We start from the raw sequence: 13280 nt of genomic DNA, 5'->3' as shown, positions 1-13280 counted from the left end.
GTTGGCTGTCTTCTACTTCCTATGCTGGAACTGAAGTACTGGAAGAGAAGAATATTACAGGAATTTTCCAACTGTGATGGGATTTGGTCACCTATGTCATTTTAAAGTACCTACCAACTCGATAAGTCTGTATCAAAAGAACCGTGTTAGATCAATATTTACTGTCCAGGCAGATCTGGCTCATTTATATAATCTACACTACGCACACACTGACAATAAGCTGAAGTCAATACATGTGAAATAAACATTCAGTAATGAATATCAGTCTGTTGTATTGATATATCATACATTTATTGATGATTCTTCCTCTACATTAGTTTTTAGCTGCTGTTGGTAAATATTAAGGGCAAGAAATTCAGTTGTAAGACAGAAGCTATCAGTATGATTTACTCATGCTTTGCAAAATTAACTCGGGTGTGAAACTAGATGAGTAATGTTGATTTTCCAGGAGAGTGCGTAATGTGCATCTTTGTTGTTTCTATGTGTATTAAAAATTAGTAGTGATGTGTGAAAGAACCATTTGATGTTAGAGGAGGGTTACAGAGTCTGGAAATAATAACCTCCTCACTGTATTTGCTTTTCCTCCTTTTATTTTCCAGTCATTTCTCTAAATGGCTGTTCATTTTAAACTAGAAAAAGACAGGGATATAACATAGTAGGTAAGAAACTTCAGCTGGATGTGCTGTGTTTTAATTTGCCCACTGATAATGATCTTCCTCCGGTAATATAAACACAAATTAATTTGTCACTTTAATTTCCTTTTTTGTAATATTTGAAAAGTTGTATGCTTAATAGATAATTGTTTTCTAAACAGCCCAATTATGTGGGCTAGTCCAAGCAGATGAACTCCTGAAATGGGCTGCCCATTTGTCCTGTAGCAGGGACCAGAGGCAGCCTCTTGGTTTGCAGTGAGAGTTCCTTCTGGCACACTGAACGGAGTCTTTCTGCACAGAGGGGGCATCCCCTAGCACCACTGCTCAGAAGTCATTTTCAGATTGCTGCCTGTCTCTGTACATCATGAATGCACAGGTTTGTTGTCAGCTTCCCACTTCGTTACAAATTGGGTAAAACATCTGAAAATTAGGAGTTTCAATTCCTGGAAAATTACGAAATTCAGGTAAATGCAGTTGTAGGAAGTAGATCTCCTCTTCTCTTGTCAAGCATTACTATTTAAGAAGGTGGCTTGATTATGTTTGAAAATGTGTTCTGTATTTTTTGCTACAATTTTGCATATCCATTATCCCATGAAGTACTGATAATAATTGGCTGACTTCTAACGTACAGCTTCATTAACTACTAGAAATATACATGCAGCTGGACACAGATCTATTAAAAAAAAATGTTGTTTCTGATGGTTCCCCTTGTAATATCTACATGTGGCCACAGTTAACAATAAGGAAGAAAGTTTATGAGGTTCTGGATGTAAGCAGCAGAGGCAAGTTCTGTTTTTCCTTATTTTGTTGGAATTTTTTTCCCCAGTTTTTTTCTGGAGTTTTTTCTATTTGTTTCTTTGGCTGAGAGACTTTCAGAGATCTTGATGAACTGTAAGCTTCTTTGATATCAATATTTCTTGGTAAATTGTTTTAAAAAAACACATTTGAAATCTGTTTTTAAAAATAAAATCAACAACATTGTAATCCGTAATACTAAGGTTAAAGATCAGCAGAGGCATATAGCCCAGATTTTTCACAAACTGATCCTCAAATCATGCAGTAGAGAAGAAAATCTGAAAAAATGGGATTCCAGCGCATTTCAATAGTAACTATGTGCTGGCTGCATTTTTGAAAGCTCAGTGTGTCCATATAATATGGTTATATACCATATATTGATATTATTAATCTATAATATATATATATTACCAGTTGTTGACAAGAAAATGTGGGTGATGTGTCTGCCAAGTTATTTCATTTGACCAAAAAGGGTAATTTGAAAAAGGGCCTTACTGCAACGTCAGGAATCAAAAATGAAATCCGTCAGCAAGGGAGGAAGGAGCTGACATGAATGGCAGTGATAGCTGCAGAGTGTTTAGAGGTGTGTGACTACCTAGTGTTCTCTCTGTGATTGTGCATGATATCATTCTTAGGAATATAAACAGGGAAATACCAAGCAGTACTGGAGGTGATAGTGGACCTAGATAGTGACGCAGGTTGGGCTGAGCTTGTGTCAAGGCCCTGAAGGCACTAATGACCCCGTGCCTTGGGGGCTGCCCCTACCCTGCCCACAACACGGGCCATCATAATCAGTTCCCAGGCCACAATGTCAACACCCGGGCATCGTTTCCAAACCCAACAACACCACAGTGGGCCAGTCTCCAGCTCCCCACAACCGTGTTCATCCTATCCATGGGCCATGAAGAGGCTACGGCGTGGCCCAGCCTGTACCTTCCTTATCCCAGGCAGCTGACTGGTGCTCAGGGTCCTGGGCTGTCCTGCTGCCTCTCAAGTCCCTGCTGGTCACTGGGCTTGGGTCAGGCCCTGACTGCCAGGCCTTGTCCTGTGGCATAATCCTGTTTTCTTTGGGATTCTCTAAATGAATTTTACTAAATAGTTCAAATACTTAAAATGGCACACTATTTTCAGAGGTGCATTATGCAGATAATGATCTCATACCTTCTTATTTTCCATAAATCTTTTTTTAAAAAGTCAAAAGTCCTTCAGTCGGTGGCAGTTGAAATCAATGGACGTTGAGGTGGATTAGTGTGCAGGCACAGTGCCAACTAATGAAGCAGAAATCAGCTGTTTTATGTCAAAAAGAATCATTCCTGAAGTTGTTGCCAGAGCTATAGATCTAGAAACCGTTAGCTAAGCAGTGAACAACTAAGCAGAGGATGCTCCGTCATCTGTTAGACAAACTTCTAGCATGTCCTTGTATCCTTGCATAATTTGGCAGATCCAACAGATGATATAATAGTTCAAAACAAGTCACATGGCCAAGCATCCTGCAGTTCCTGGAGACAGGAGTTTCGCAGGCCTGTGTGATTTAACTTCCTTTAAGCTTCTAGTCTTTGCAGATTCACAGGCTCTTTTTTTTCTGGTCACCCCTTTTTAGTCTTTCCAGCTCTTCAATGTTGGCAACATTTCAATTTTTTGCCAATGACTGCTTTTCCTCCGCCAGCTGTTAGATTCCTCTCCAAATATTTCCAAACACGTTTTCCTCAGGTCTCCTTATTTCTTTCTAATCTGTCTGTGGAGTCTTAAATGTTGAGGTGGAAAATCCTCTTTTTATTGTTTGTTTGTTTTTTGTTTTTTTTTTTCTATTGCACTTGATCAGAAGTAACTGATGTTGTTACAGAATACAGTACTGTACACAGTGAGCTGAGCAACCTGGAGATGACAGAGGTTTAGGATGACAGAGGTGCAGAAGATGCAGATATTAGGCTTTACAAAAGCAAACTGAAGGTTCAGTATCAAACTGAACAGCATCAAAGACACGTTTGTCTTTCCAGCTGCACTATAAATGTTGTGGCAGTCCTTCTGCAGAAATTATTTTTATATGGTAAAATAAAGTTCTTAAAATACAGGACCTTTTTTTTTTCTCACACAGTAGAATGAGTGGTTTCTTTAGCACCAAGTATTTTCCCTGGGAGAACCTAGTTTGATTCCTTTCAGTTGTTCACAAAACAAACAGCCTACAATATATGGTATTTCAGAAGGCTGCAAGGAGATGTGTTTATGTTTTTTTTTTCTTTCCATTTGGCAGGAAGGGGAAAAAAAAGTACAAGTATGTTTTATTTCTTTACTGCAACTGAGATCTAATTTAAGCAGTGTGTGTTATTGTGAAACATTAGCTCTGAAAAGGAGTTGAGCAATTAAGAATTCTTGTCTTATTCAGGTTAGCCAGTACACATTTGCAATGTGCAGTTACAGAGAAAAGAAGTCTGAACCTCAGGAACTGATGCAACTGGAAGGATACACTGTGGATTATACAGCTCCTCACACAGGTATTTTTCATCGTTGTGAAGTATGATATGTTTGTGTGAAACAGCTAAATTGATTTTATTTATTATTATTATTACTAGTTTGATCTAGTGCTGAAAATCACAAAGGTTATTTTTTTTCTGCACCTAAAGGTTTTAAGATTTTCTAGAGTGAAAAATCTTGAGTTTAGAAAGAAGCTTGCTATCAGAAGAAACACTAGTGTTGCCTGAGACATTATAGGGCTATATAATGACACAAGGAAAAATGACAAATTCTGGTCAGTCTTTCCTTTTTAACTGTGGTTTTGATTGTAGAATCATATTTTGAAATTATTTGGAAAAGATGATTGATGTCAGTTGCAGAGTAATAAAAAAAATTAAATAAAATTGCAGATAGCAGAAAAAACACCCAAATTTAGTAACATGACAGCAGAAGGAAGTTGAAGTTACTCATGTAAATAAAAGGGATTCTGTTGTACCTAAGCACCAGAGGATTACGAATTTAAGAGACTTCTAATAAATTGAATATTGGTCTTTGAAAACATTGGCTTAATGTTCAGAATAACTCAAAAGCCTATCAGTGCCCAGAAGATATTTGGAAAATCAATGAAGTTTTATGTCACAAAAAATCCCTGGTGCAACCACATGGAATCTTGCTGTTCTGGTTATGTACTCAAAGAATAAAATACTTCCACGAATAAAGGTACTAAAGAAGGAACAAAAAGGTTGAGAAAAGGTATGGAATTGCTTCTGTTAAGGAAGAGATAGACTTCCATGTATGAAACTTGTGCCCTGACAGAGAATATGTTCAAGAAATACGAAATAGAATATAATACAGAGAAGATGAATAAGAAATAAATTGGAATTGAATTAGAAATGGAATAGTGAAAATATTTTCTCTTTTGATAACAATAGTTAATTCTGCTTATATGTGTATTACCATTTAATCCCTCTTGTTCTAGATTTTATCTTGTTTCTCAGTCATTAATACCTATAAAATGATCTAACACACACCCCCTACACAAACATACACAGAGAAAATTCAGTTAACTCATGCTATAAACCTTGACGGTGATCTAGAAGTAACTCACTAAGATTACCTTCCTTCTTTCGTGCTTCAGGTCTTCAAGGTGGTCGAATGTTTTTCAATGCTGTTAAAGAAGGAGATACTGTAATATTTGCCAGTGACGATGAGCAAGATAGAATACTCTGGGTTCAAGCAATGTACAGAGCCACAGGTCAATCATATAAGCCTATTCCTGCAAGTCAAGCTCAGAAGATGAATCCTAAAGGAGGAGATGTCAGTGCAGATATATCCCCACTCTGTAAGTTGCTTTCTTTTTTGTGTGGCTTTGGTTTTGATTTTACTTGCTAAAGTAAGTACGGGCTTCTTCAATGAAGTTTAATTAAGTAGAACTCATTCACTGGGGAAATTTGCCAAGCAATTTGTTGTTATCCAGAAGCTCTTTAACTCAAATTATTGTTACCAGCCAGGGAAATCCTGACTTGGAGGTCATTATTTTTATTATAATCCATGAAAATGCGACAATTAGCTTTGTATTCATTACAGTTGACCCACATATTACCATGGAGATGGTGTTTAGCGTATATTATATTTTTCAGTAGTCAGGCAGTGTAGTGTTGAATAGAAAAACATCAATTTATTCTCAGGATTTTATAGATTTAGATCAGGTTTATCATAGATTTATATATTAGTTGTCTAAAAATTGAAACGTAGGCAGTACATTGTGAGTTGAAAGGCACTAGATGTGCCACTAGATTTTTTATACTTTCCAGTGTAATAATACACTACATATTAACAATTTAAAAATAAATAAGTCTAGTTTAAGTTTTAAGTTTTTCTCATCTTTCTTTCAGAAAAATATTGTTTTAAAGAGAATTAAGGTAGGTAACATGTTAACAATAGCTTGAAAATTTTCTCTATTTGAAATTATTATGTCATGAAGATATCTGCACCTAGGGAGCATATATGATTTTATTGTTTCAGGGGCTGAAAAGAGCAACTTTCCTATCCTAGAAAACAAAAAAAAAAATCAAGTATTTTTTAATAGTGATTAAATGTTAACAACGTTTGACGTGACTGTATCCAATAATCCTTATACATAAAGTGAAAGAAAGGAGGCATTTTTTAGGTTGAAGCTGGTTTGAAATCTGAAGTCTTTGGCAGGTTGACTCAAAATAGCTGTCCTCTGTGACTCAGTCTCATATTCTTCTATTCGTGCTGTAGACTTTTATCATTACATTACTAGAAGACAGTAAAATGTGCTGTTTACACCAAGCAATGAGCATTCAAAAGCTTGACAGAACTGTAAAGAACACTTAAAAGAGCATGTTTCATCTCACAAAAACACTGGTATCTGTTGAATTTTTAATGTGAGCTGATTGAAATAACCACACATTAAAGATTTTTAAGGTGAAGTACGTTGTACAATGTAAGCAACACTGCAAAAGCAAAGATGGGGCAACAGCTGAGAAATGCATCCACTCACCTTCCAATGAACCGACCATAAGCTGCGTACAGGGAGATGACTGTGTTCACCTCCTCATGTTTCTACGTCATGTACATCTGCTGGAGGATTAGCCAAGGAGTTGCTTTTTTTTCTTGGGCGCAGTGTTTACATGAAGGTGGTTGCAACTAGGGAACACTGACAAAGAAAGGTATAGAAAGAAACAAGTACAGTTGTAAGTTTGATATAGTAAGATCATTTTTCCAGAGACAAAATTTCTGATCCTGATAAAGATTAAAATGGGCATATTTAGGACTTGTATTCGTACAGTTAGAGAAGCTGATGGACTGATGACTGCTGTTAATAGCTTGGTCATAAAGACCAAGTAAGGGGATTATAAAGACCCATAAGGGGATTGTAACATCTTAATGAGGCAGTAGAAAGCCAAACATCATTTTCATCCTACACCACCATGAATGCAGAGTGAAAATTTTCTACATGAAAGAAAAGAGAGAAAATGGAAAAAGGAGTTAGATGAATAAGCATTTGATTTGCGGTAGATAATTTTCCTCATCTCTCTTTGGGAATAATGTAACTTTTCAGAACATCAGAAAATAGATAAAAATTCATCTGAGATTTCAGAAAGACCATTCATACCAGTTGTTATAAAAATGTTGTTTAAATCCCATGTATAAAACATAAAATTTGACTTATTAAGTAGCAAGGAAGTAGTAAAGTCAGTCAAACATAAAGCCATAAATTGGTATCACAAAATGTCAAACCAAAGACAGGAAAGTTGAAGAGATTTCCAAATGAAACATCCACCTGACCAAAGGCACATCACTGAGGAAGATTATGTGGACAATTAAATCATCCTTGTCGAGCAGTCAGTGTAATGCAATCAAGAAGATAGAGCAAGCAAATTGTCAACTGAAGAAATGCTTTGAGATTAGTCATGGAAGTATAAGATTGATATTTTCAATCTATTTGAATAAACCAATAACAAGTACCATTACAATTCTCTTTTTTGTTCGATGGTATGGTAACAAATGAGACCCAAAATGATGAATTTCATATTACTTTTAAATTTTATTTTTATCACTCTGAATCTTTGGACTGATTGTATCAAGGACTCTGTGGGAAAAACGGAATATGATGAGTATTAAGGTACTGGTGTCACAATAAGTGCACACAAGAAATACTGTTGCTTAACCTTATGGTGTCATTGCTCAGTTTTTGAATGCTTGGTAGTGTGCTTGTAAAGCAATTCCTGCAAAACAGTTTTGAGCTGTTTCTGTGTGTGTGTTAGGTTTATTCAGTCATTTTAATACAAATATATAAAAGGTATCTTCTCATTTTACAGTTTCCTCATCCGGTTTTGCATCTTTATATTCACCGTATACTTTGCAATTGTAAGAGTGGAATATCTCCATTCTCCGTGCACGTTCCCCACATTTTCCTTCCTGTGCCTGTCCCCCTTGTCTCCAGCTACTCCTATCTCCTTTATAGGAATCAGGCTGACACCAGCCTCCACCACTCCTTCATTAGGCAGTCAGTAAGTCAATAAGTCACCTTCATCTTCTCCACTGTGCTACTCAAAAACTTATGAAAATTATCTCGTATCCTCCTCAAGTCTGTCCTTCAGAAAAATGATAGTAATTCATCGCTGTGCTGTCTCCAGCTTCATGCTCCAGTCTTATTTGCCAGTCTGCTTTCTCTTATTCTTCCACTTTTGGTCTGTTATTTTATTGTCTGGTATGTAAATGATAAGGTTTTGGGGGGCAGGGATTCTCGCTTTGGCCTGTGTTTCTAGGCATGTAGTGCTTTGGAGTCTTAGTCAATGGTCAGAATTTGAAATGCTTCCAGTATCAGCTGCCACTCTCTGTATGGAGTGGCATTTGAAGTAATGTAATGCATGTCTTGCCACTGTCTTTTTCAATGAGCACGTGCAACTTCATTCAACCAGTTCCAGGTTTCCTTTTCTACCTTCTTTCCTGCCTGCCTGAATTGGTTCAAACTGGTTCCACAATGCTAAAACTCACTGGGAGGAGGTCACATTTCACAAGGCCAATTCTCTCAGATCACCTTAGAATAGAGTAAATGCTACAGAAAACTGTGTTTGCTTCTGGGCTGGAAGAGGACAGAGATGGTACATGATAATTTGTTTATCAATAGGAACTACTCACCTAGGCATGTGCTATAAGAACATGGAGTTCTTGATTCTAATTCAGTCCTAATTCTCTCAACTTTATTGACTCAATGAGGATGTGGTGATTTTTTTTTTTTAATCACATTTGTATCTGGTCTAAAAGTGGAATTTTCTTGCAAAGATTGCAAAAGGCATACTCAGGATGCTGTTCTGCTAAACTGAATATGCTTGTCTAAAAGAACAGCTAAGGGTTTGCTGAAAAGTAGACAATAACTTTTGTTAGTTTCTACCGTGGTTTTAACAAAGATATTTGATCTACCTTGATCTACGAAAAAAAAAAAAGAAAAAAAAGGTTAGGTTAGTCAGCTTTTTTGGGCTAACAGCTTCCAAACTGTGAAATAAATGCATAGCCTGGATTTTACCATATAATATGGAAGTATCAACCAACACTATGAGTTTGAGTTAGAGGAAACTGAAAGCAGGACAGCAAATTCATCAAGAGACGAGAATTAATTACTAAAAACCAGAAGTGTTACTGTCCCAGAGTTCTCCCCAATTCTCCTTTCTGATATTTCCCAAAACTGAGAGAATGTTCAGAAGATGGAAATGTATTTTTTTCTTATCCTTTCTTGTGTTTACCACAAAATAGCATTCTTGACAGCTTTTGCCTTTGATCGTAGTCTGAACAGGATATGTGTAGCTCATAGGAATCTGAAAAATCCAGTTATTCTAGCCATTTTTAAATCACATTCCTGTAACATTTATTTATTTCTTATAATTATTAAAGCATGTAATCTATTCAAAAATCAATTTTATTTCAAAAAGATTGTGCATTCTTTTGTATATATATCACAATAGTAAAATAAGATGTAAATATTACATTAGATTTATTTTTCCATTATTTCTTGCTTTCCTCCAGCTAATAAAAGTAAGTTTTAAAATACTTTTTCCATTGTTAGACTAAATTTGGTATCAGACATTCTGTTACTGTTTGACATTGCTATTTGTTCTGTTTAATTCACCAAATGATGGGAATCAGTCGTGGATCTTTCTGTAGAATTACATGTAGCATATAATTTTTAAAAAATAAGTACTTTTGTTTATTTTGCCCAAATTATCTAAGAGAAAATTCTGCTTTCATAAGCCATGTTTATTCAATAGGTTGCCTTATGTATTCAGATCATCTAGATATCAATACCAGAATTCTGTCTTTGTTTTTTTTTTCAACATCCAGTCTGATTTCAAAAGATTTAATTTCTTTTCAGCATTTACAAAAAAAATTCCTTCTGTAAAGGAGAATCTTTTATATATGTGTAGTAAACACAGGAAAAAAAATTGAAGCCATTTAAAATAAGAAAGATTTAGTTGTGTTTGATTTGTGCAGATCGCTGCCAGTGGTAAATATGAATCTTTTTTCTTTTCTATGATTTCCCTTATTTTAAATAATGAATCAATAAATCAGATTACCCATATAAGATGGAAAGCTTGTAAGAAATATGGAAAACAGTCACATATCAGATTTGTGCTGGGAATCTTTTAGGTATATGTGTATCATTTTGGAATCTACAGATATTTTCACATTGTAGTTAAGTACTTTCAGTAATGTAGTTGTGTCAATACCACTTTATCTTCGAATTCAGGTGTTTTAATATATTTAAATTGTTCTAATTAAGAGAGAGCACTTCCTGCATCTGTGTCAAAAATATGACCTAAGTCTGTTACTGATGATAGGCTAGTCTAACACTAATGGAAATGTTGTTAATCTGTGTAATTGCATAAGCTACCGATCCTTTAGCCATTAAAAATACATGCTGTTATTTCTCTGGGATGATAGCTTCATACCTTACACCATCAATGTATTGTCATACTGTTTATTTGCAACATTCACCTTGGTGAAATCTGTCACATGGATGTGACTCTTGCTTTGACAATGCAAAGCCAAGTGATATGAATTAGTTTCTGCATCTTTCTAAGATGTGATGCTGCAGATCCTTCAGCTTGAATTAAATAATTCTCCCATCCACAAATACAGCTGAAAGTTGGACTTGACATGGATCAATATAATCTGGGGCTAAATTTCTAAATGTGACTGATTATGTTAGCATCATGCCCACAGATCAATATTGAGTTTTATTATGAACCTGGCTCTATAATTGGGTTTAATCAATAAACTTTTGTCTCCTTTTCTTTAGAAATTTTAGGTTTGTACTATGCAGGTTTTCAAAATTGCATTTAGGATACACTTAGATCTGTACTTTTCTAGTAACGAATATAAAAAGATCTGGGTTTGAATTTAAAGGAACAAAGAACATAGACAATTGAAAGGGGAAGTCAATTTTTAAGTTGATAAGACTGTTCACCCCAATACAGTCTATACAAACCAAGACAGCTAATGTGCTAATACATAACTAGTCCTTTTGGGCACTGTAAGGCTTTTTCTGTCCATACTTGATAGATAATTCACATTGAGGACTTTGACAAAACATAGCTTTAATGAAAGCAATCACTAGAGCTTCTCTTTTGATAAACCCGCGGGGTTTAAAGGCGTTGAAAGATGCAATCTGTGAAGAACAATAAATTTGGGCCTTTGATTGAAGTGCCATTTAGGATGGTATGTTTTCTCAATGTATTTACACAAAAATGCTGCTCCCTTTTTCACTACTCTTTGCTTGAAGGTTGAAGGAGCTCTTTGCCATTACTACATTAAGGTTTGTCTCATTAAAAGCCGAGTACAAAAAGAAGGCTGGAAATGACCTAGCTCAAGTCAGTGTGTTCATTTCTGCTCCAGTTTGCCATTTGAGAAGTAGGCTTCAAGCCATGTTGAATATTTCTATGAGTGCTACTCTGATCTGCAGTAAATTTGTTCTTTCTCATCTCTAGAAATAAATGCATAAACTTTTTTTTTTTTTTTTATTTTAATGGAGGGAAGGATATTCGGCAATTTTGCTAGAATTAGAAAGGGCCACACAAGCTCAAGAAATTACAGGACACATTTTTTTATGCTCATAAAATTGTTCTGTAAATCGTGGCATTTGCAGAGCTCCACTAAAAGAACATTTTTGCCAAATTGTTTTAGTGTACAAGCTCTTATAATAGTAGAAGAGTAATTAATACTATGTGTCAGATTAAAAAACAGGATTCTGTAAGAAGTAACTTGCAAACAGCTGCCTATGTAACTTGTTTCTTTGCAGTTTTTTCAAGATTATATACTCAGAATTGTACACCATGTTACATTTGCATTTGTAAATCTGCACGCACACTAACATATACCCCTCTGCACATTCTCTTCTTTGTATGGACAGATACAGACCGTGGTCAGAAACATGGCATGGAAGAGTTTATTTCTGCTAATCCCTGCAAATTTGACCATGCTTTCCTCTTTCAACTGCTTCAGAGGCAGACCTTGGATCACAGATTGAATGACTCCTATTCTTGTTTGGTGAGTATAGACTAGAAGATAGCTATAAAGAAGTGAGAAATAGTTGTTATAAAGTAGTCCTTTCTTCTTTGTTCATTCAATACCTGTGGTTGTAGTTGGAATAAAGGGTCCAATCGATTGCTTTCAGATTTGAAAATTATACACTTGCAAACTGCTGCTGTGCCACTCAATAGAAAGCAGAGACCCAAACTGTCTCTGATTTTATCAGCTGAAATTTATCATGTCGTCTGTGGAGGTCTGAATAAAAACAGAAGCTTTTAATGACGGTCACAGCCCCTGCAGTAGGATTTACTGACACCTGTGCAGGCATTTTAAGGTACTAATGCGGTTACCTCATGACAGACATTTTCGTCCACCTTGTCATTCTTCACTGTGCTAGGGTGTGAAGAAGAGAAAACACCAAAAGAAAGGAAGCAGAACCATTGGCAATCAGTACAGATATGTGGACAAGTGTGTGTTACCTGAGTCGCCCCTAAAAATTGTAATTATTGAACAAAATAGCGTGGAATACGTAATTATTGAACAAAAACAAGTAAAGAGGAATCTCTACCAAAATGAACATTTTTTCACATTCAAAGTCACCCATAAGAGAGAAGATACAGATGTTGCATGTTTCTGTATTTATAGCTGCAGTTTCCCTTCACTTTGAAGCACTTTCTGTTTTGTGGGGTTATGAGTTGAGGACAGAGCTGTTCCTGGTTTCATGTTCAGCCGGGAAAAACAGCAGCAATTTTATGGGCGTCTGTCATGTTACACACACATTTGTTACGTGTCTTCATTTGACCTTGTAACTTCTGGAGGCTTTGTTTGTCACCAGATGCAGTTTGATATCCTGATCTCTTACTGAGGACCTAAAATGTTTCATAATGTACTTTTTCTTTTTTTTTTTCACTTTACCATCCCAACAGAAACAAAAAAATAACTTTATCTCTTTTACTTATATTCTTCTGTCTTGTCATGTATTATAATGATGGTTTTTTAGATTTGTTTTCAAGTGTAAAAAGGAAAAAAAAAGATTATTTGATGACAATTATTTCCTTTTTAAAACACTGCCAGATAAGTATGTATAGAAAAAGTTAAAGGACTCATTTTCTGTCTGTGGGTTGCACACTGAATCAAAGAAGAGGCCTGAAGGTACATCTGTACAAAGTAATTGGCACTCAAAGAGAAAATGGTTAGCTTTCTAACAGTGCATTGGGGTCAAAATCTTTTTTTATAATAATAATATAGTAAGACACTTAATATAACCTTGAAATCAGGAACTTTTAGAAGAGGTTATATGAAATACGCAGTGCTATAGCAACCATA

At 35.6% G+C, this 13280-nt stretch overlaps 1 protein-coding gene across 7 annotated transcripts in view; it reads left to right on the top strand.

Moving 5' to 3' along the window:
- Positions 1-13280, top strand: part of CADPS2 (calcium dependent secretion activator 2) — a gene marked incomplete at both ends in the record, with an annotated part of 304052 nt that overhangs the window by 186436 nt on the left and 104336 nt on the right. For all 7 annotated transcript variants that reach the window (XM_079548166.1, XM_079548165.1, XM_079548162.1 and 4 more), the window contains 3 exons: positions 3832-3940; positions 5038-5241; positions 11836-11972. In XM_079548166.1, coding sequence (XP_079404292.1) covers positions 3832-3940; positions 5038-5241; positions 11836-11972 — 450 coding nt within the window. The remainder of the gene's footprint in view (positions 1-3831; positions 3941-5037; positions 5242-11835; positions 11973-13280) is intronic.

This window comes from Tetrao urogallus, assembly GCF_951394365.1.
Source record: "Tetrao urogallus genome assembly, chromosome: 1".
NCBI classification, from domain to species: domain Eukaryota; kingdom Metazoa; phylum Chordata; class Aves; order Galliformes; family Phasianidae; genus Tetrao; species Tetrao urogallus.
This window is presented reverse-complemented; position numbering and strand designations above follow the sequence as displayed.